This window comes from Mustela nivalis (assembly GCF_964662115.1).
Source record: "Mustela nivalis genome assembly, chromosome: 18".
NCBI classification, from domain to species: domain Eukaryota; kingdom Metazoa; phylum Chordata; class Mammalia; order Carnivora; family Mustelidae; genus Mustela; species Mustela nivalis.
Genome location: NC_139037.1, coordinates 59,540,716 through 59,564,320, shown reverse-complemented (window position 1 = coordinate 59,564,320; position 23,605 = coordinate 59,540,716). Strand labels below are relative to the sequence as shown.

General features: G+C 54.8%; 1 protein-coding gene across 28 annotated transcripts in view; it reads left to right on the top strand.

Annotated features, from left to right (window-relative positions):
• The window catches only part of POU2F2 (POU class 2 homeobox 2), a gene marked incomplete at its 3' end in the record, with an annotated part of 79,383 nt that overhangs the window by 38,021 nt on the left and 17,757 nt on the right, over positions 1-23,605 (top strand). For 6 of the 28 annotated variants that reach the window (XM_082710872.1, XM_082710890.1, XM_082710877.1 and 3 more), the window contains exons 1-6: positions 3,762-3,833; positions 11,255-11,320; positions 11,423-11,457; positions 11,600-11,656; positions 14,562-14,744; positions 14,981-15,265. In XM_082710872.1, coding sequence (XP_082566998.1) covers positions 3,767-3,833; positions 11,255-11,320; positions 11,423-11,457; positions 11,600-11,656; positions 14,562-14,744; positions 14,981-15,265 — 693 coding nt within the window. In that variant the 5' untranslated portion in view covers positions 3,762-3,766. Of the gene's footprint in view, positions 1-3,008; positions 3,200-3,491; positions 3,834-6,323; positions 6,444-11,071; positions 11,166-11,254; positions 11,321-11,422; positions 11,458-11,599; positions 11,657-14,561; positions 14,745-14,980; positions 15,266-23,605 lie in introns of those variants that run through there. The other 22 variants (XM_082710876.1, XM_082710894.1, XM_082710874.1 and 19 more) reach the window with 14 other exon arrangements.

Below are 23,605 nucleotides of genomic sequence, written 5' to 3'. Positions count from 1 at the left end.
GAGTCAGAGGGAGTCGACTGCATTGCTGAAAATCAGGACTAAGGGCTGTGGGAGTGGGGTTGTGGGCCGTGAAGGGATTTGGTGTTCCTGGGTGGGCTTCCTGCTGTCCACTGGAGGATGGGGAACATTCTAAAGCTCGAAGGAGGCCCATGGTGCGGGAGAGAGAGAGCAAGCTATGCAGAGGACACGTCTGGGTTTGATTCCTGACTCTACCATTCACATGCTGTGTGACATGGGGCAAGTGACTTCACCTCTCTGAGCTCCAATTCATCAGTAAAATGGGGGATGATCATAGACCTTGCTTTCTCAGATTGTCGTGAGAACTAGAAATACTGTATTGGCTCAACTAGCACAGAGCAGACTGTGCTGCTCCTGCTGCTTTTGGTGGTGTTGGTGGTGGTGATGATGATGGTGAAGAAGAAATATATTTTTAAGTCCCTGGATGCTGGGTGCTCCGAAGCAGATCATGGGGTGGTTGCAGTTTGACCTTGACTTAGGGCCACTGGAGAAGCGTTTTGAGGGCAGGGCAGAGGGTGAAGCAGGTGTGTAAACAGGAAGTGAAGGCTCAAGCCCAGAAACTGGGCAGGTGAGGGAAGAGGTGGGCAAGCAGTCCCCAGGGCAGGCCGAGGCTAGGTTTGGTTTGAGAGTATCTAAGGCCCACAGGAGGATCGCCTTGCAGTAGGACTAGCCAGACCCCTCTCTGTCTCTGTGTCTGTCTGCCACTCCTCATTCTGTTTTCCAATATGTTTGGGTCCCTTAGCCAGTTTCCCTGACCCCCTCTCCCCTCCAGAGCCTTCTCAGTCTGTTCTCTTCTAAAGGCCCACAAGTTGAGAGGAAGAGGAAGGTTGGTATCGGTGAATCACCAGTTCTCCTACTGGGCTGGCTGTTGACTCAGTGTGGCCTGTATCCCTGTCTCCAGTCAAGCTGGGGGTTGAGGGGCCTCTCTGAGCTCGCACACACACAGCTCTACAGATGAGGAAGCACTTGCGGAGAAAGACCCCTTGAGTCCCCACGCAGAGCAGGGACATGTTGGGGGCGCTGAATGGAGAGGTTGCCAGAGACAGCGGGAATCCCGAAAGAAGTCAAGGAACCAAGCCACAGAGAGGGTCCCCAGGGGCAACAGAGAGGAAGAGGCCATGGCTGGGGGCCCTGAGGGGTGAAGAATCCCGCTCTGCTGTCCCCGGTGGGCTGGCTGCTCCCCCCCCCACTCCCCGCCGGGCCCCCGGGGGACCTCGCTCTAATAATGTATTTGATCGACTCGCCGGCCGCGTACAAGCGATTATTGTCTTGTCGGGAGTCAAACGTATCGATCCGGTGAGAAATATGAGCAGAGCAATGGGGCCCGCGTGTCAGTTACCAGCCCCGCTGGCCCTGGGGAGCCCCCTACGTCTCCTTTAATTACCGCTCAGCCCTGAGCCCAGCCTGGCCTCCCCTGTACTGCCTCCCTCCCAGGCTCCCCACACCTGAGAGGCCCCCCACTGCTCCCCAGCTCCCATGTCCTACCTGCCTTGCTCAACATGGCTTGAGGCCTCTTCTCTGGCTGAGAGGGCACTATCTGCCCTGCCTGGGCCTCCCATTCCTTGCTGCCAGGCCTTCCCCACCTAGAGGCCCCGAAGTCTGGCCCTCTGTTCTTTCCCAGCAGGCAGACACCTCAGACCCATTCTTCTTCCGCTCCCTGACTCCAGCTCAGGGACTCTGTCAGCCCTGGGAAGCAAGAGATGGGGTGATTTTATCCCTTGGGGGAGCACTTGAGGCCTTCCCTGCCTGGCTCCCCTCACTCAGCTACAGACCTGGGAGGGCAGTGCCAGAAATGGGTGGCACTTCCCTTCGTTCTCATCCTAAGGGACTGACACCCAGTCATGTCCAAAAGCAGGAACCTGACATGGTTGACATTGACTATGTCCATGGTGGATCACGATGGTGGCTTGGTAGGGTTCTGGCCCCCCGTGATGTCCTTATGACCCTCATTTCCATGCCCCTCAAGATGTAAATCCTAAATCAGAACAGAGCCTACAGCATCAAGACAAGACTCCAGTACTCACGGCCACCAGCCAGACTGCCATTTGGAAGGCCCTCATGTACAGAAACCCTGCATCTGAAAGAGAGATGGGGTTGGGCCAGGAGGGGGGAGGTCTGAGTTGAAGCTGTGGTGGGTGGCTTGATGCTGTGTGGTCTCTGGATCTTCTGGGTGAAATAGCTGTTGGGATATGGGGTGCTGTGGAGTGTAGGTGGCTGGGAACTGTCCCCTCTGTGTGCAGATGTAAAAGCCTTTGGCCATCCCCAGTGAGTGGGCGGGCTGGCCTGCCTGCCTGGGTGTGTCTGGGTGCACTGGGTCCAGAAGGAAGGATACTCATGAAGTGAGCAGAGGCCTCACTTCATGCCTGTGTGTTCTGTCCTGCCCGAGTGTGCACGGGTGGGCACACATGCATGGCCAGGAGGTGTGCCTGGGCACACACGTGTAGATGTGCCCTTGTACCCACGTGAGGGAGCAGAGGGGTTTCTGTACACAAGAGTCTCAGATGGTGGGTGGAGAAGGCTGGCATTGGACCCTGGGCTCATAGACGAGGGTTCTCTTGTGTCTGCGTGTGCACACGTGTGTGTGAAGTGCTGGGGCCCATGTGTGTAAATGCTTGAGTGTATGTGTCTGTCTGGGTGAGTCCAGGAGTCTGTGTGCGCGCGTGTGGTTCGGGTGTCCCTGCGGCGAGTCCTGCGGGACCTAGTGCGGGCGGGCAGGCTGTGTGGACGCGCCAGGTGGCCTTGCAGCCTCGACCGAGCGCGGGCAGGAGGAAGAGGGCAGAGGATTCCGCCGCGCCTTTGTCTACACCGCGGTGCACTGGGAGTCCTGCGCCTTTGTGTGACCCTCGCAGGTGTGCGCGCGGGGGCGGGGGGGGGCGGGGAGGGGAGCGGAGGGAGGGGCTTCCTCCTCCGCAGCCGGCCCCGCCCTCCGGCTTATTGGCTGAGCGCTGCCGCCCTCTGGCGGGCACGGTGGGAAATGCTAGGCCGGGAGCGCAGTTCTGAGAACGGCCAGCAGGCAGACTGGGGACGCGGAGCTCCCCTCTCCCGAACCGGCTCGGCCGCCCGCATTTGCCCCCGGCAGACGTCTTGCCATTGTGGGTCAAGGCCCTGCCCCGTCGCCCTCACTGCGACCGCCCACGGGCACCGATTCCTCTTAATGGATGGATGCCACACCTGCAGACAGGTGCGCGGCTGGGTACCTCCCCCCTCACTGCCTTGCAGGACACCCAGCGCAAACGTCTCCCCGCGCTGTGCTTCTTGGCTTCATCGCTTCTTGGCTCTGGGCCCTCGGGAAGGCACCTCAGCTCTATTGGCCCTCAGTCTTTTGGTCTGTAAAATGGCACAAATAGTGATCAGTATAAGAGATGGTGCCTGTCAAGCCTGGCGTTGGGAAAGCCCCCCCAAAACTTCCAGCCAGTGTTTAGTGTTGTTGTTGTTGTTAGAGGCCCACCCTCTTTCCCAGACCCACATGACCTGTTCCAGATGTATCGGCCTTTGTGGAGGCAGCTGGAGGGAGGGCTGGGGCAGCTGGGGCAGGAGTGTCCCAGACACTCAGCTGGAGGACTCAGCCTCTCCAGCCTGGGGACCCTGCGCCCCCACTTCCCCAACACACACATAATTTGGGGTCCGCAGCCTCCTGAGGTGGGCCTTTGGGCCAGAGTATTTTCCCTTTTGAAGGGGGCGGACCCTGTGGTTTCCTCCCTGGGTGACTTCCGGCTGAGAGGGCTTGGCCCCCAGAGAGGGCGGGGAGATGACACAGTTGTTCCCCCAGCCCTGCGGGGCGGGCAGCATGGTTCACTCCAGCATGGGGGCTCCAGGTAAGGGGCCTGGGGCCAGCGCCCGCTGCCTGCCCTGCCCTTCCTCCTTAGCTGTCTCCTCTTGTTTTCTTTTGCTCTGTACCTCACCAGCTCCCCCTTTCCCACCCTGGGTCCCCACCCTCAGCTCCTCTTTCCCCTTCCCTTCCACTCCAAACACCTGGGGGCTTCTGATCTCCCTCCTCATCTGTGCTACCATGTTCTGAGGGCTGTGGGTGGGGGGGCGGACGATGGAGCCCCGTGTTGGTAGCAGGCTCTTATATGGAGGATCAGTGAGTGGGCTTCTTGGTTGGGGGGTTGCTAAGGAGTGGGAACACTAAGTTGCAGGACTTTTCAGTGCGTGTGAGTTTCTGTGTGTGTGTAGGTGACTGGTAGTTCTGAGTCCTCCGAGTATGCCTGTAGTGTCTGTGCGTGTGGGGCTCTTGTGTGTGGCATTGTGGGCTCGCCTTGGCAATGATCTCTTGGCTCACTGCCTCACTTCATTTGTCTCCAATGTCACCTCCTCAGGGAGGCCTTCCCTGACCTCCTTGTCTCAAGGAGGTGGGCAGGAGGTGGGCAACCAGTCCAACTATTCTCAGTCCCCTTGCCCCTGCTTTGTCTTTCCTTTATGGCATTTATCACCACCTGGAAATTTATTATATGTCATCGGACCAAGTGGATGTTGGGTGCCAGGCACCGTACAACATGATTTGTATTTGTTGGCTCATTTGATAAAATGTGTCTCTCTCTGCATGATGATAGTCATCTCCCAGCAGTGCTGATGGGACAGTTAAATGAGGTAATGTATGTAGATGCTTAACACAGTGCCTGGAACACAGCAAGCGTCAGCACTGCGCGATTGTTTCGTTTGTGGCTGTACAGGCGTGCGTGTCGGTGTGTGTCCCATTTGCAAGCATCTGCAGGATGAGTCCTGGTTTGGCATGTGCTATCCTCTCTGCACCTGTGTGTGTAGGCATCCCTGGGATCCTTCAACCACATATATTTATTGAGCAGTTCCATGCTGGGTGATGGAAATATAACTGAAAAAGGGAGCTTGGAGCCCGTCCTCCCGGAGTTCCCAGTTGGGACACACAGACCTGTTGGCTAGACAGCAGAGGAGTCAGGGCTGGGATGCTGGAGACACAGGGAGCCGTGGGAGCCCAGAAGACTGGCCTGGTTGAGCCAGTGGGGTGTCATAGAGGGCTTCCCGGAGGAGGGCTGAGATGTGAAGGATGAGTGGGTATGAGCAAGACAAAGGAGGTGAAGGAGGGGGTTGAGATGGAGGGAAGAGTACTTACAGGATAGCACATGGTTATTTATTGAGGTGACTGTGCAACTATGTTTGTGTGTGCACACATACAGTGTAGACCCAGAGATCCGGGGCATTGCACACGCATGCCCTCTGCTCCACCCCAGACTCATGCCCATCTGAGGTTGAATGGGGGCCTCGTATGTGCTGGAAGTATTTATTTAGACCCCTGACTGGGGATTTCTCACAGAGCTGCCCTGCCCTGGAAGCCCACCTGACTTCCCTGCCTGGACGTGAATGAATACACTGCATGGTCTTGGGCAGATCACTTGTCCCACCTGGGCTTGAGCTCCGCACCTGTGAACTGGGTTCAGGGGTCCACCCTGGCCATCTCCCAAGATGAGCTGATTCTGGATCTGTTAGTGTGCACTCGTGTGTGTGTGTCTGTCTGTCTGTCTGTGTCAGTCCGTGTGTCTGTCTGTGAGTGACTGACTCTGAGTATGTATGCACATTTGTGTGTTTCCAAGTAACTGTGTGTGTGTGTATGCACGCATGCGTGTGCGTGTCTCCGTGTGTACCTGTCTGTGTGGCTCTGGGCATATGTGTACGTCTATCTGAGCAACCAGAGTGCATGTGTGTATGCACGTCTGTCTATCTGTCTGTCTGTGAATGACTCAGGTGTGAGTGTGTGTGTGTTTGTCTGAGTGACCTCTGTGTGTGTGTGTGTGTGTGTGTGTACACATGCATGTCTGTTTGTATGTCTCTTTGTGACTCCAGGGTGCGATTCGGTGTATATGGGCATATGTATGTGTTGTCTGTCTGTCTGAGTGACCTGGGTGTGTGAGTGTGTGTGTAAGTGCAGGTGTGCTTGCACATGTCTAGGTGTGTGTTTTGCATATGTACCCATGTCATTTTGTCTGGGTGTGTGTCTTCTCCTGCCTGGGCTCTGTGCGCACCTGTCCCTGTGTGTGTCTGCGTGGTCTGTCCTCGTCTGGGCCCTGCCCAGCTGAGGCTATGGTGAGTGTGCGACGTAGCAACTCTAGCCTGTTGTTGGCACAGCTGCAGGGGCCACCCTTTCTTGTTGTGTCTGCTGCCTCTCTCGCCATCCCTCCCTCCTGACAGCTCAGAAGTGTTCACTCCCTTGAGGCCACCCAGGGACAGATGTGGGGTGGTGGGGGTGTGAGGTGCTGCTCCTAGGGAGGCAAGGACCAGGCCAGCTGGGCCCACAGAGGTTCCTGGCAGCGTGAACCCTGCCCACAGGGGCTCCCCAGCCACAGCCTTGATTGAAGCCGTCTCTGAAGGCAGGAGACCCAGGGGACAGGCCAAGAGGGGCCAGGAGGGGTGAGGGGCAGCCCTTGGGCCCTCTATATTTAGCCCCATTTTCGGTAAGTGCTAACGAGAAGCTGGCCGAAGTCTGCTAAAACCGGCTGGGGGAAATGCAGAGGAGAAGTGAAAGTCCGGGGAGGGAGGGGCTAAGGAGGGGTGGGGAGGGCGGAGGGGACCCAGAGTCCCAGGCCTGAGGCAGTGGGGCAAGTGAGTGTGACCCCAAGGGTGTGGGTAGCCCTGGGTGTGTCTGACTCCAGGATGGTGGGATTGAAGGGGCCTGGCAGAATTCTGCATTGCTTTTTCCTGCCTGGCCCTCTAAAGAGTTATATACTGCCTGGGACGGGAGAAGGGAGGGATGACTACAGTCACATGACCAAGCAGCCTTTCTGTGTGAACGAGGCCTTGAGATGAGCTTTGGAAGGCACCAGGGAACCGGACCATATTCGATGGCCTGGTGGGGGTGGGGGATTTTTCAAAGTCCAGATGTTCAGGTCTCCCCTTGTCCCTATGAAAGCAGAGAGTCTGGGTGGGAATAGGTGTCAGTGTTTCTCTAGAGTCAAGAGACCAGGGCCTGCGCCGACAGCCTGCAGGACGGATGCCTCAGCATGCCTCTTAAGGGGATTGTCAGTGCCCTCCAGTGTTAAGGCATCATTTGGCTTTGGGTCTGTGGTAGAAACGGAGTCTCCTCTTCATCCTTGGTGGGGATGATTCGATGAGTCCCTTTTCGTGGATTGTGGGAAGGAGGAAGAAAAGAAAGATGGGCTTGGGCAAAGGGCAACACTGGCCATTTTGCCGGCAGCCCAGCCAAATGCTGCAGGGTGCCTGGGCTGTATGCGAATCGGGGTGGGGGAAGAATTAGGGAGAACAAGGGAAACGGAGTGGTGGAGATTTCCTCTCATGCCACCTTTGCCTCCATGGCCACTATCCCTGCAGAGGTTACTTCAAAGGTTTAGGTTGGAGTTGCTTGGAGATTGGGGCTCAAGGTCAAGGTGGCAGGTGGCGGCAGGGAGAGAGGCTTGTCTGGGACAAGATTGGGTCCTGATCTGTCAGAGATTCTTGCACGCATTCATTCATTCCAAAGACACAGTCCCAGCCAAGACTGCTGGGCTCTTAGGAGCTCATAGTCTGGGGCAGGGGGAGGCCATTGCCCAGCGGGTCAGAGTGTGTTAGGGAGGGGGAGGCAGGGGGTTTCCAGATAAGAAAGACACTAACCACTTGAGGAGTCAGGGAGGACCTCACAGAGGAGGTGATGTGTGAGCTGGGACCTTAAAGAGGAGCTGGAGTTTGCTAGTAGGGAAGAAAAGGTCACCAGCTGGGGGAAGAGAAAGATCAGGGCCTCGGGGGCACCCGTGTGCACTCAGCCCAGATGTCCTGGGCTGGGCAGTGTTGTGGACCCCAAGATGAGTCAGACCTGCCCTTAAGGGGATCCTGGTCTGACAGGGGAGATGGACTGGGGCCCAGATGGGTGCAGCCTCTAGGACAGTCACCAGGGGAGGAGGTGGAGGGAGCTACCACCATAAGGGACAGAGCCTGTGCTGGGGCCTGAAGGATGAGTAGGAGCTCGCCAGGTGGACAGAGTGGGGGCAGCCTTCCAGGTGGGGGGAGCAGCCCATACCGAGGCCTCAGGAAACATGTGTTAAATGGCAGAGAGACAGCAGGACAGAGGCAGGAACAGGTAGAGAGAGTCAACACTTAGCACCTACTCTTATGCCCTGGGGGTGCTGGGGAGCCAGCAGTGAGTCAGAGCAGGTCTGGTGGGAGAGGATGGGGACAAAGAAGGCCACAGGCCATCGGGCCTGTGGGCTCAGGGCTAGGACAGTGGGAGGGCACTGCCGTGGGAGGCTGTATTATTTTCCCAGGGCTGTCATCTTGAAGTGCTGTATGCTGGGTGGCTTAAACAACAGAAATTAACTTCCCCAAAATCTGGAAGCTAGAAGTCCAAGGTCAAGGTGGCAGTGGGTTGGTTCCTTCCGAGGCCTCTCTCCTTGGCTTGGGAGGACCGACTTCTCCCTGAGCCTTCATGCTGGCGTCTTTCTGTGTGTCTGTGTCCCAATTTCCTCCTCTTATGAGGACACTAGTCATATTGGATTAAGGCCCACCATAATGGTCTCATTTAACTTGATTACCTCTTTGAAAACCCTATCTGGGTTTTTCTTGGGGAGACAGGGAGCTGTGGAAAGGTTCACAGCCAGGTTGTGGGGAGATCCTCCCTGGGGCCTGATGGACACTGGCTGGGAGGAGGGGCCAGGGAGGAGGTTGGAGCAGGAGTCTCAGAGATACTAGGAGGTCTGGGATGTAGGGCCACACTAGCACCAGCCATCACTGCAAGCTGGACCAAGTTCTGGGACATGTAGAGGCAGGATTAGGGTGGGGTCTCTCACCTGGGACCAGCACCTGGGGCCTCCTCCTGTGTCTCTCAAGCTCATGAGCCACTCACCACCACCCACGGCCTAGAAGCAGGGCCTGAGCCCCCGTAGCATCCTGGGCACCCACACTGCCCTCACCAGCCTCTGCCTTAGTAGTGCTGTGTATCTTTTCTTTTCTTTTCTTTTTTTAAAAATAAAGATATTTATTTATTTATTTATGTGGCAGAGAGAGATCACAAGTAGGCAGAGAGGCAGGCAGAGAGAGAGAGAGAGGGAAGCAGGCTCCCCGCTGAGCAGAGAGCCCGATGCGGGGCTTGATCCCAGGACCCCGGGATCATGACCTGAGCCGAAGGCAGAGGCTTAACCCACTGAGCCACCCAGGCGCCCTTCTTTTAGCTTTTAATTTTCTTCTTTTTTTGGTGAAAACGTACTTATAGTAAAGTGCTTGAATTTTAAGGTGCAGCTTGATGCATTTTCCCTATGTATGGAACTACATAACCACCCAACAGATGACGGTACGGAACATTCCCAATCCCCTGCAGGCCTCCTCATGCCCATTCCCCATCAGCAAGCCCCAAATGGTACCCAGAGTCTGACCTTGGCCATCTGGTATCATCTTGCCTGTCTGTGAGCTTCCTGTAATTGGAATCCTACTGTCTGTCCGCTTTTGTGTCTGCTGTCTTTCCCTCGGTGTCGGGCCTGCCAGACTCAGGGGTGCATGTGATGCAGGAGTTTGGTCCTTTTCCTGTAGTGGGGTATTTCACTCCATGGACAAACCACATTGTGTCCATCTGCTGAGAGGCCCTTGACTTGTTTCCGGTTTGGGGCCATTTGGAAGGGGCTGCTGTGTGCCTGCGGGCTCAGGGGGCCGGGTGTTTCTCTGTCTCAGGAGGTTGCCCGGGAGTGGATGTGCGGGGTCTTAGGGAGGGGGCACCTCTTCAGTTTTCCTGAATTGTATTTGTATCGATTTACACTCCCACGAGCAGTATGTGACCTGGCTTTTTAATCAGTAATTTTAAACCCGAGCAGCGTTTCATGTCAAGTAACCCTCAATTGCAAAATTCCTGGACATTTTTTTCCCCCCAGTTGCTGAGAATGTCCTTGCTCTTGTTAGTGGACCTTCTTTAAATATCTTGGGCACGGAACACTCTTGAGTCGGACACCCCCTTTGATAGGGCATCGTGGTTTAGGCAGGGATGTAGAGTGAGTGGTGGGGGAGACCTTTGGGTCAGAGTCAGGGTCACAAGTGAGGTCTGGGGCCACACTGGGAGTCAAGGTCAGATGAAGGGCTTGTACCACCTGGATGGGAGTTGGGATTCAGGGTGGGTAAGGGGACTGAGAATGGGTAGGGCAGAAGCCTAGGTTTGTGTGGGGTCTAGGACGAGAAAGGGTTGGATTTGAGATGGCATCAGTCAGGGTACACTCCAGTAGGGGTGACAGCTGGAAATGAGGCCGGCAGAAATCACAGCAGGGGTCCACTAAACCATAGCAGTCCTGATTAAAAGTGGGAACTCTGGAGTCATGAAGACTGGTGTCCAATTGGGGCACCTCTACTGTCATATCTCTACTATGCTCTCGGGCCCTCAGTTTCCTCCTCTGTAAAATGGGGGTCATATTAGCACCAACTGCTACTGTGAGCTCTGAATCGTACTTAATGCTGTGCTCAGCACTGGTAATCGCTTGCCTTCCCATTCTCAGCATCGGAGTGTTGTGAGGGCAGAGCATTGCTTTGTGTCCCCCGTGCCAGCTGGCTGTTTGCTCCCTCCCCTCGTGTCCTGGGTTTACGGGACGATTGTGTGGCACTGCGTTTGTATGCTGGGGTACCCGGGTTGGATCTGGGATGCAGTCAGGATTCAAGGCTGGAGTCCTGGGGAAGCCTAGGAGTAAGGCTGAGGACCTGGTCAGGGGCAGAGCTGGATAGTGTTGGAGTCGGGGTTCCGAGGTCCTGTGGGGCTGCCGGGCCTGTGTGCTGAACGTGAGAAGGGAGGCCAGGAGGCCAGGTGGGGGTCAGGTGTGGACAGGAACATTGTGGGCTGAGGGAGGGGCAGAGGGTGCCGAATCCCACGCAGAGTTCAGAAGACTCACTCCTTTGGGGATGCTACAGCCCTTCACACCCTCAGGCCCCACTCAGAGTGGAAAACATGTCTCACCCGAAACCTGGTGAGGCAGGACGGGTGTGCCTTGGGAGGAGGCCCAAGGCTGACTCGCTCCTGTGGAACATCACCCACATTCTCCCGGGCACCAAAGCCTTCCTGCGACCACCAGCCGCCTCCCACCCTGTCCCAGGGCCTCACGGGAGCTGGCCCTCCCTGTGCCACCTTCTGCAGGGGTGAAAAGGATCCCGTTCTTGTCCTGACAGAGGAGGGCAGAGGCCCAGTAAGGAGGGCATGTCTCCTGGAAAGAGGAATCTGCAAGGTGGCAAGGGGTGCGGGAGGTTTGGAGAGAGGCCGGTGAGGGTGCCCCTGGCTTCCCTCACCCCACTTATATCCCTCTTCTGTCCCCAGAAATAAGAATGTCTAAGCCCCTGGAGGCCGAGAAGCAAGGTCTGGACTCCCCGTCAGAGCACACAGGTGGGTGGGGAGGGGAGCAGGGAAGGCAGGGTGCCTGTGGGGTGGGGGAGCTGCAGGGCTGTGGGGGGCACAGGTGACAACTCACTTTCCCTCTCGTTGCAGACACTGAAAGAAATGGACCAGACACTAACCATCAGGTCAGGAGGGAGTAGATGAGCTGGAGGAGTGGGAAGGGGGAGAAGGGAACAGAGGGGGCCCCTGTGGGGGAGGGGCAGGGTGTCAGAGCTGAGCTGCTTCACCTCACCCTTCCGATTCCCCACCCCAATTTTTTCTTCCTAGAACCCCCAGAATAAAACCTCCCCGTTCTCCGTGTCCCCAACCGGCCCCAGCACCAAGGTAAGCAGCTATCTGAACAGCCACAGCAGAGGAAAGAGGAGGGTGTCCTGTGATGGGTTGGTGTCTGGGAGAGGGTCCCGCACACCTCTGTGGGCCCAGGGCCTGAAGGGGGGAGACATGGAGCCCTGATACCTTGATGACAAGGCTCCTCCCGCCCCTTCTCACACTTGGGCTCCCGCCCCAGGCCTGTGACTCACCCAGGCTCCTTCCCCTTCCCTGGGGGGTGGGGGTGGCCAGGGAAATCCCCCCCAGAGCCCCAGGGCGATGAACAACAGGAAGCTGAGGGCCCCGCCCCCATCCCAACTTCCCTGACAGAGGCCTGCCCTACCCCCCAGCCCCCCAACACACACACTCAGGGGCCAGCCAATAGAGGGGGATAAGGATTGGGGGCAGACCCAGTAAAGATGGCTGAGGTTGATGGGGAAGCTGGAAGTGGCCAGACAGAACAAATCCCTAATCCAGATGGGGCCCAGGCCTCCACGCTCCAGTCTGTCGAGGTTGAAGGCAGCACGGACGGCAGGGACAGAGGGGTCCTTAGCAAGGCATGGGGTTGGGAGCCAGGAACTACTCTGTGACCTTGGGAAAATCACTGTCCCGCCCCGCCCCCTACTGCTGCTGGGCTGCTCAGTTTCCTCTTCTCTAACAGGGGGGGCTGTCAGATCCCATGGCCTCTGAGGTACCCTGAAGCATTTTAGCGGGTGGGTATCTTGTGCTGAGTGAGTTGGCTGGGGCCCAGGGGAGAAGGGCTCTGGCTCTGGCCTCCTTCTCTCTCATCTCAGGCGCAGTTCTGGCCTTAGCCCTTGGAGCGGAGCGCATACGCATTGCCCTGACCCTCTCCCTCCTCAGCTCTATCTTTGCAGCCTCTCCCAGCCCCACAGCAGCCTTGCTTCTGTGTGGGGAAACCAGGGGACCCTGGGAAAGAAGGGTTCTCGCTGCCCTTCCCTTGCCTGGACCCTGGTTCCTCGGGAAAGCCTGAGGCAGACCGAGGCAGAGAGGGCATTGACCTCTGACTCTGGGCCTCTGTCCACACCTCGTCCTGTTGCCTCTGTTTTCCCCAACTACAGTGATTCATGTGCTCCCATCATGATTTCAGATACATCCACACACTGCCGTGTACAACTATGTACGTTACAATCGTGTTAATTGGCTTCAATTTTAAAAACATTTTATTATGGAAAATGTGAAGCAGGTACAAAAGGAGAAAAAAGAGTCTCATGAAAGTAAGCCCCCAGGTACCCATCAGTCAGCTACAGCAATTCTCAGCTTATGAACTGGCTTGCTTTTTCAACAGCTCAAATAAATGTTTTTTAAATGGAAATTTCATGAATGGAAAACCAGAATCTCTTACCGTGGAAATAAATGCAATGATTTTTTTTTTTTTTTTTTAAGTAATCTCCACGCTCCACGTGGGGCTCGATCTCGTGACCCTGAGATCAAGTGTCAGTGCTGTACCAGCCAGGCAGCCTCCACACAATGATTATTAAAATGTACCCAGAGACTCCTGCCTGCTGATGGGTCTAAGCCTGAGGCCTTCCCTTCATTTGTTAGAAAGGGAGGTGAGCAGTGCTGGGGGTGAGGCGCTAGACCCATCCCAGCCTCTAAGGGAGGCTTTCTCAAGAGAACCAGAAAGAAGGAGAGAAATCCGAAAGACTCACCATGTTGGTTGTTTTTATTTTGTTTTTTTTTTGTTGTTTTTTTTTTTTAACTTTTAATTGAAATGTGACAGTACAGAGATCCTCAGTGGATTTTCACAAACTGAACACCTATGTTGCCTGCACCAGGTTAAGAGGCAGAATACGGCCAGACTTCCGGAGGCCCCCGATTTCCCACCAGGGGATGCGGCATCCCTGGACCCTTCAGACTTCCTGACATTTGTCTCCATCCCCTGGGGCATGCCACTCACGCTCTGGGATCTGCTGGGTCACCTTGCACAAGTTGCTTGCCCTCTCTGGAACCCCTCTTGTAAAACAGAGCTGGGACATTGGGCTGAGGGATTAGGGATCGTTCTTCAGCCCAGCGTCCCCTCTGGGCTCGAGAGCGTGATTCTCCAAGCCTTGCCCACCCCACCCACACACGTCCTTTACCCGCTGACCTCTCAGGCAAGCCTACCGTGGCCTGGCCTTTCTGTCTAGGAGAGGAGGAAGACCATGACTGCTCTATGCCAGTCTGTCCTATGCGTTTGATGCAAGACGTGGCTACATAGTGTGCCAAGAGACAGGGCGGGATTCGGCGGACTTCTGGGGGGGGCGAAAAGCGGGCAGCAGCTGGGCCACATCTTGCCTATGTATGTGTTTGGCTGGTCCTGCCAGTGGATTTTTTTTTTTTTTTAGGTTGCTTCTGGGTTTTGCTTTAGATTTTGAAATGAGTGGTTGGTGAGAGCAGGGGGGCCGAGTAAGCTCCCCCCAGGAGGCCCACCTGCACCACCGGCCCACCCCTCCTCACCTGCCTGTGCCATCCGTTCACACTGTCTGCCTCTCTCCATACTTACTCGAATTCCAGATTCGTGTTCCAAGGGGGTGATTTTTTTTTTTTTTCATTCTTCCAATGAAGTCTCACTTCATTAATGGGAGATGCATCTCTGGCTAAAGCCTATGAGGGCTTGGTGCCTGGAACTCTACTCTTTGATGCCCCGAGCCCCCTGCTGGCACATTCCCCATTTTATAGATGGAGAAACCGACCCCCACCCCCCAGAGAGGAAAACTGCTCTCCAAAGGTGCCCCCTCCTGTTTGGTGCAGGGGGGTGTGCTAGCCCTACTGAATGATGAGCAGCCTGAGGCCAGAGGGGTGGCCTGAGATCACCCGCCAGTCAGCACAGGGCCCTGCCTCCATGCCTCAATCAATACACCCCTCCTTTACCAGCCCGAGGCTGCTGTTACCACACACATGCCCTCTCTTTGGTTCACAGGTGGGCATTCTCTCTGGCCTCCACTTAACATTCTGGGGTCCCGGACCCTGCCTCTCTCCCCTCCAGATCAAGGCTGAAGACCCCAGTGGCGACTCAGCCCCAGCAGCACCCCCGCCCCCCCCGGCGGCTCAGCCACATCTGCCCCAGGCCCAACTCATGTTGACGGGCAGCCAGCTAGCCGGGGTAAGTACTTGGGGAAGGATGGGGAACGTGGGCCACCCATCTGTTACAGGACCCGTGGCAGGGGGTGTCCTACCAGGGCCGCGGCCACACTCTCATGCCTGCCTCCCGCCCTCCTCAGGCCTCCTGGAAGACTTGCCCCCTAACCTGCTTGGCTCAGGCACTAACCCCTCTCTGCCTTCTCTGCTCCTCCCGCCCCCCTTCACCCCTCCTTTGGCCCTGCCACCCGTGCACCACAGCTCACGGCGCTGATGCCAACTCAGCAGCAGCTCCTCCTGCAGCAAGCCCAGGCCCAGCTCCTGGCCGCCGCCGTGCAGCAATCCAGTGCCGCCGCCGCCGCCGCCGCCGCTGCCTCCTCCACCTCCTCCTCCTCTTCCTCCTCCTCCTCCTCCTCTGCCTCCTCCTCGACCTCACAGCCCCCAGCCTCCTCTGGGGGGGGCGACCTGCCACCACCACAGCCTGCCAGCCAGCCCCCTGGGACCCCGCAGCTCACCCTCTCCCAGCCCATCCAACTCACAGCACAGGTAAGGGCAGCCCTGGGGGGCAGGCGCCCTCCAGTGGAGGGCCCGCTGAAGCCCGGTGTGTAGGCGGCTGACCGGTCCATGTGGACGCTTCTGACCGCTGGTCACATGCCAGGCAGCTCCCAGCAACCCAAGGAAGCCTTTGGGGAAGCCGCCCCCCGCCCCCATGTCTCAGTGGGGTACAGGGAGGCTCGGGGGGAGGGCCTCCTCCATGTGGTGGTACCCCCGGCTGAGCGCTTTCTGTGTATCTCACTGAGGTCTCCCAGACACCTGGGAGGTTGGCCCATTATTCTCAGTTTATGGCTGAGGAAATGAGGAGTCACCTCCGTGGAATGGTGCCCATGTGGGCTCAGAAGGAAAGGCCGAGGCTCTGAGCCAGCGCCCTATAATGTGTGCTGAGGCATATCCAGTGAGAGATGCTCTTTCAGAAAAGAGGCCTGTGGCCGCTGGGTCAGGGAATGCCGCAGCTGCTCTGGCCATTCTGGACACTTCCAGCTACACTGAATCATGAGTCAGTAACTGTATTCGTTTCCCAGGGCTGCCGTGACACAGCCCCGCAAACTGGATAGCTCTAGGGAGAATCTCTCTCTGCTTCCGCTAGCTTCTTCTAGCGTCTGGTAGTGCCGGAAATCCTTGGCATTCTTGTAGTTGGATCGCTCCAATCTCTGCCTCTTTGGTCATAAAGCCATCTTCTCTCTGGCTGTCTCTGTCTGTCTCTGCATTCACCTTTCCCCTTCTTAGTTAAGGACACCAGTCATTGCATTAGGGCCTACCCTAATGACCTCATTTAACTTGATTACATCTGCAAAGACCATGTTTCCAAATACAGTCATATTTATAGGCACCAGGGGTTAAGACTTCCAACAAATCTTTTTGGGAGACCCAATTCAACCCAAGATAGTGGCCCACAAATTTCCTGTGAGGATAGGTGGTGGAACCGAGTAGGTAGAACAAAGCCTCCCGTCCTGATGGGCTGCTCTCTCCATCCACACTTATTACCTCCATCCACACCTATTACCCATTGGTGCTATCTGCCTGGGTTCTCTAAGCATTTCAATCTGTGGCCTGTGTTCCAGGGCAGTGAAGGTCCTGAGAAGTCCTGTAGCAAGGAGCCTTGTTTAACTTCCCTTCGCCCCGAGTTTCTCAAGATGACTGTTCTTTGGATCGCTTTTCTTTCTATCCACTGCCTTTTGTGGAACCCTGGGGGCCAGACACTGTCTACACAGAGAAGGTGTCCGGTGCCCACAAGGTTGTCCCTTGACAGAGTTCAGCTTCTGATGGGCCCATTCCACTACTGACCAGCGCTTTCATTGAGACAGTCTTTAATGCTGAGCTGGTTTCTGCCTCCTTAGAGCTTCGTGCCTCTGGGCCTCGTTCTGCAGAGACTCATAGAGCAGTCTGTGTCACTGCTCTGTGGCAGCTCTTCCAGACTCAGCCCCATGGTGCCTGGCTTGCCACGGCAACTGTAACTGGAGTCTGGCAAGTGCTGCCTTGGTAGCAGGTACTGTGCTAACTGTGACCTCCTTGAATCCACAAATCCTCAACCCAGGCAAGGGCACCCCAAGGAACAGAGCAGCCTGGGAGTCCGGGGCTCAAACCACATGATCTGGGGCTGCTGCCTGTAGCCATCCTTTCCATCTTCCCCCTCCCCACACCAGAGATCTCAGAAGCTGGTGAGGGGGGGTTCCTCTTAGCACACTCAGCTCTTCACAGAGCATCCCCAATACTCAGGGCTCCTCCCTCCCCCAGGCCTCAAGTGTCTGTGCCCTGGCTCCCGTTCTCCTGTCTGCCTGGAAGTCGGCTCCCTCCCTTTACCTGGACGGCTTCTCTTTAGCCTTTAAACTTCATCTTGGGAGTCCACACCTCCAGGAAGTCTTCCAAGACTTCACTCCCTCCAGCTGCTTTGATTTCCTGCCTCCTGCTTCCTCCGGAGGCCCCCAGCTCCTTTCCTTTGCTTCTGGCTCTAATCACCAGTACTGGGTCTGAATATGCCCAAGGAAGCATCTGTGGAAGGGACAAAGATTCCAGTGGGGGAAGAGGGATGGAGCAGCCCCGTGCAGGTCAGCCAGGCATCCTCCCTTGGGAGCGGCAGGCATTCCTTCTGTGCATACACTCCTAAAACCACCTCCTCCAAGCTCCCTGCCACCTACTGTCCGGCCTCCTCCAACCCCTTCCTCTCGCTCCTCTCTCCCCAGCCCCGATCTGCTGGGGTCTGCCTGATCTGCTTAGGTCTGCCTTCTGCAACTATGAAGCTGGGCCAAGTTTCTTTCCTGGGAGTTCTGTCACCCTGTGACCTCATTTCCATAACAGACAAATGTTTATCCCATAACAACAAGGGCTCTAGGCACCGTGCCAACCAGTTGCAGTGGGTACCACAGTCCTCCCCCCTTAGCTGTCCCCTGCAGCCCCCCCCCCCATTGTCTTGCCACTGGGCTTGACCACTTTTCCTCAGCCTGTATCCCACCCCTGCCCATTCTGCTTCCTGTGCCCGCTCCGCTCTGTCCTGTGGTCATTTCACAGACACTTCCCGGCCTCCAGTGTGTCAGGCCCAGGCAGGAAGCTAAAGGCTTAGGAATGACTCAGACCCTTCCTTGCCCCCTCAGGGCTCCCAGTCTTCTAGGGAAACAGACCCACCAGCGAACCACTAAGAAATGTTTTACTTGAACAATACTAAGAAAGTAAAAAACACCCTTAGCCCTATCATTTTAAAATTACATGAAGTGCTAAGGGAAAGTCCCCCGTCTGTCCCCCAAATGCCAGCTTCCAGAGTAATGTCAATTCAGCCGTTTGGCAGGAACTTTCCCTGCATTTTCCCAGCTCATACAGAGAAAGGGACGATTATAACACACTTCTATAATTTGTGTGTCCAGCTCTCAGCACAATGCTTTCCACCAAGGGGGACACGTGGATGTTTACTGAATCAATGAGGGATGTTTTGCTGCAACTTTTCAATCAAGGGTAGGGAAGACATCTCTCCAGGGGGGTAATTCAGAATGTCTGGGGTAGGGGTAGGCATTGATTGAAAATTTACATTAACCGTTAAAACATTATCTTGTATTTGGAGAAGGAAAAAAATCCCTATTTTCATAACATGACTGTGGCAAATAAAGCTTAACAAAATCTTTTAGGCGGGCAGGACCTAGTGAGTACAGGTTTCCCAGAGAAACCCATTGGATGTGGTGGGAGTGTGAGAGAAGACAGGTGAACTGTGTCTGAGGGAATCAGAGAAGGCTTCCTAGAGGAGGTGGAATCTCGCCTGAGCAGGGACAAGTAGGAGTTTACCAGGTATATGAAGGGGAGAAAGCTGTTCCAGGCCTGGAGTGTAACGTAAGAGAATGCAGTGTGCTTTGGGAGTGGGGGGTCGGGGGCCAGCAGTGGAAGACTGCGCAGGATGGGCGAGCAGGGGTGGCCGTGGGACGAAACACCATGCCAGGTGGCTGAAGAAGGAAAGGGGATATTTGGCTCAGATCACTGAAGAGGCCCAGCCTGGAACGTGGGGCCTGGCCTCAGGGGTCTGCCTCTGTTTTCATTCTGAGCCAGGCAAAATGGGCGCCTGCCCATTTCGACTTGCAGCCTCAGTGCCTAGAGAGATAAAAGAGCCAGCCAGGGTTGAATTAGTGTCCTCAACCCCTGTGGCAGTAGGGTCAGCCCACCTGGACCGTGTGACCTGAGAATGGGGGAGGGCAAGTCCCCAAGAGGAAGAGATGGATCCTGTTGCTCAGGGAAGGGGCAGTGGGTGCTGGGTCATCCAGACCTGGATACATGGGGTCAGTGTACCTTGGAGTCCAGGAGCCAGGCCAGGGTGTATCAGTCACCCCACAGCTGCGGGGTTGGGCTCTGCTGTTACTCACCTATCCTGGCATTTTTACATGAGGGAGTAGCAGGGGGTATAGCACAGAATGTGCTCCCTGTTGGGTGGGTTGCGGCTTGGCTGTGTTCTGCCCCAATCACTGGGTCGTGCTGGGCTCTGTGCGGCAGGGCCACCTCTGGGGGAGGGAGCACAGAGAAGAGTCCTTGCTCTATAGAGCCACACCTCTCTCAGAGGTGTGGGCCACCTCTGCCCACACCACTGCCCCCCCCAAACTTCAGGGCTTCTTCTAGTGAAGTGACTAGAATAACATAGTTGCTTATTCATTTATCCAGGACTTCGGAGCACCTTGTACATGCCAGGTGCTCATTCATGGCCCTGAGGGAACAGCTATGAACTAGGCGGAGGTGGCTGCCCTTGAGGGCATTATGGTCTAGTGGGGAGACAGACAGTAAACAAGTAAACAAATGAACAAAACAAGAATGTTTTAGAGTGGGTGTCCTGAAGAAAATGAAACAGGCTGGTGTCTTTGAGGGTGGTGGACAAGAGAAGTTTCACTGAGGAGGTGGCCTTTGAATGCTGAGGCCTGAATGAGTCAGTCACGAAGAAGTGAGGAAAAAGTAACAGCAAGTGCAAAGGTCCTGAGGTGGAAGGCAGCTTGACATCAGGGCATGGAGGAGAGTGGTTATGTCTGAAGTTGAGCAAGTGAGTGGGACACAAGTAAGAGGTGAGGGATATTCTAGGCCAGATAAGTGGGTTTGGAACGTCTGCCAGGTGTGAGGGAAGCTGTAGAACCCAGCTTAAACAGGCAAGTGTCATGAGCCAACTGACTCTTTACAAAGCTCCCTCTAGTTGCCATGGGGAGAATGGACTGTGGGGGCCCAGAGTAGAAGTAAGGGGCCCAGTGAGAAATGCTGGCAGGCATCCAGGTGGGAGGTGAGTGTGATGGTGGGGGTCTGGGGTGCAATTTTGTGTAGATAGGGTAGATCAAGGATGACTCCTAGAATTTTGGCTTCAGCAACTGGAGGGTAGTGAGGTGATTTCCTGAGTTGGGGAAGACAGGGAGTGGGCACAGGGTATTTTGGAGGGCAGGAGTAGGGAACCAGGAGTTTCCCTTTAGACATGGCAGGGGATAAAGAGTGTATTCATCATCCAAGTGGAGACATCAAAGAGGCAGATGGGCATTTGAGGCTGGAGCTCAGTGGAGAGGCTGAGAGGGGGGAGGGGACTGACAGTTATGAGTTGTCAGGCAGAGGACAGGGCTCCTGCCCTTGAGAGCTTATGGTCGAGGGGGGTGACAGCAGGGGAGTGACAGGGGGTACAGAGGTAGCAGATGCTTGTGCTAGGGGAGTCTGTTGTGATTTCCCAAACACCTTGCAGATACTAATATTACTCAGGCCTCAGTACAATCCAGTAAAGAGTCAGACATTCTTATTCCCATTTTGTAGATGAGAACACCAAGGCCCCGAGAGAGCTATGACTCAGTGGTAATGACTACCATTTATGCAGGACCACTCGAGTGAACAGAGACCAGACTAAACATGCTACATGTGTTGTTCCATTTAATTCCTGTACTAGCCCCAGGAGGTAAGAATTATTGTGGCATCACTGGAAGAAATGGAGGTGTAAATGGGGTAAGGGATGCCCACATTCCCCCACTGTGGGGAGGACAGCCGGGTGTCTGGCCGTCTCCAGGACACCGTGCACTGTCACCCTATAGAGCTGGGGAGGCCAAGGCCCAGAAGCGAGCTGGCTTCCCCGGAGTCACACAGGAAGAGGCAAGCAACAGAGCCTGGGCTCAGACCCCCAAGGCTCCCAGCAGGCAGGGACCCTTGCACTCCTCCGACTGCCCTCCCACCTATCTCCCTCCACACAGTTCTGGGCAAGTCCGGGTGCCGCTTCTCCCAGGTGGCTCTCAGGACAGGTGCTCCCTGCCTTCCTGGGCAGCCTACTCCACCAACAGGGTGACCTGACATGGCTCAGAGGGTCAGGAAGCCCATCCTCATTCTGAACACAACTGATGACAGTGTCGTTTACATGGTCCTGCCCTTCTCTCTCTGGACTTAATTCTAAACTGTCCATATCTTGGAATGGGGTGTCCAGAACTGGCTAGAGATTGCCGTATCAGGGTTGGCCGGTGAGTGTTACGCAGACACCAGCTCAGTCTGCGTGGGTGCCGGAGCATGTGTGGGGGCCTGCAGTTTGGGGGGGTGGTGTCTGCTCTGTGCGCTGGAGTGAGGCGCTGCACCTGGCCCCCGAGCGGCCGCAGCAGGGGCCAGGCCTCCTTTAGTTCCTTTTAAAGGCCTTTTTTCCACCCCACCCCCCACCCCCAGGGGGAGCCAAGCCCAGATGGGAAAATGGACATTTATACTCCGATTCACCCGTGTGTCATGTAAATTGAGCGTCAGTCTTTCTGCCCAGCTGTGGCCAAGATCCCAGTTGTGGCAAAGGACAGCCTGAAACACCACCAGTCAGTCCTAGGTTTTACTCATTCATTGGAAATTCATTGATGCCTGCTGGGTGCCCACTCTGGGGTGGGGGTGATCAGAATACAGCCATGAATGAGAACCTGAGAACCGGTCTCGGTCTCTTCTCTTCTCACCTTCCCTTGAGAGCTTATGGTCTTAAGTGGGGTGTGCTAAGCCCTCTGTGCTCATTTTTCTCACAGGTCAGGAACAGAGAAGATGATCCACTAAATATCCTGGCCAGGGGACCTTCCCCAGTGTCTCCACTTCCTCTAACTTCCCCACCATCTTGACTTGGTCTTAACACACCCCCAAGTGGCTTCAAATTGCTCATGGCCTGTAGATTATGGAGAAATGGGGCCTCCTACTGGTTAACCCCAGTCCTGAGCCAGCACAGCACCCAGAATCTTCTTTTTCTCATGCTGTAATTTCTTTAGTCATTTAGTGAACATCCAGCAAGCCCCAGCACCTTTTGCTGGAATAAGGCAGACAAATCTGTGCCCTCCCAGAGCTGGCATCTCCCCATAGCAGAAAATGCCACGAAAAAAGTAAAAGAGTATAATGTAATAGAGAGAGATTGAGGAAAGGAAGACTCCTGATCCGAGTGGGTAGCCAAGGGAGGCCTCTTGGGGGGGGGGTGCATTTTAGAGAGACTTGCATGATGGGGTGGGTCCAGTTGTGTACAGATCAAGAAGAGGGAGGGCAACAGCATTTGCAAAGGCCCTGAGGTGGGGACCTTTCTGGGTTCAGTAATAGGAAGGAGACCAGTGTGACTGGCTCTGAGTCAGGGAATGAGAGTCCTTGTTGATGAGGAAGGCCAGGTCAGCCAGGGCCATGGCAAGGAGCTGAATTGTCTTACAAGTGTGATGAAAACCAGTGGAGGCTTTATGGTTAGATTAACATTTCAAAACAGGAACCCTCTGGAGGGGTCTGTGGATAGAATTCAGGGGGGTCCATGAACTTGGATGGGAAAAAATTTTGTCTCAACTTTTACTATCCTCTAACTGAAAATGTTGCATTTCCTTCTATTATGAATATAGGGAACATTAGCATTAGTGGGACTCTGTTACCAATGGAATCACAGATAATTCTATATGATACACACAGACCTCAAAGTATTTTTACTCATCATTGCTTTGAAATTACAGTAGTCTTCAGATGTATTATTTGATCTTATTATATAACAGGCTAATAAAGAAACCCATAGATTATTACTCATAATTCAAGATGTTGGATGATTTTTTTCATATATAGTTGATTTCATATGAAATCCTGCACATTTTACTTTATACATTTTTAACTATATATTTTTTAAAAGATTTTATTTATTTATTTGACAGACAGAGATCACAACGAGGCAGAGAGAGAGAAGGGAGACCGAGCCAAAGGCAGAGGCTTTACCCTACTGAGCCACCCAGGCATCCCTACACATTTTTTTTAAACTCTGAGAAGGGGGCAGTAAGTCTTGTCAGACATGGAGTAATTCTGAGCCCAGAAAAAAATTTAAAACTTTTTTTGTTAGGATTTGCAGATGTGTTGGATGGGGGAGAGGAAGGGATGGAGGGTATCAGGACTGACCTCTAAGTTTCTGGTCTGAGTGGCCGTGCATGGAGTGGGGTTGGGTTTTTCATTTGGACTTCTCCCTATGAGGCCCCCTGCAAACTCTGATGCATTTTCCCCATCCTTTTCCTCTCCCTGCTGATTCAGAAAGAAATCTGTGAACACTCCTCTTTTAGGCTTCTGGGGAGAAAGGTGAGTTTTCACTGAGAGTCACACTAGGGTAGAGACAGTAGTTAACAGATATTTTAATCAGCAAACTAGTCAGGAAAACACTGGTGATAAGTCTTTATTTCTGGCTTTATTCTTTGATTCAGCTCAGGGGGCATTTAATGGGGGCTGACCAGACTGTGTTGAGAGGTAGGGATATAAGAAGAGTAAAACCTGGCCTCTGCCTTCTAGAGTTACAGTAGAGCAGAGGAAAACTGTATATAAACAAATGCGTTGCATTGTGAGAAATGCAGTGTAGAGTAGGGTGGGTTCAGTTTTGTGGGGCCTCATCTTTATACAATG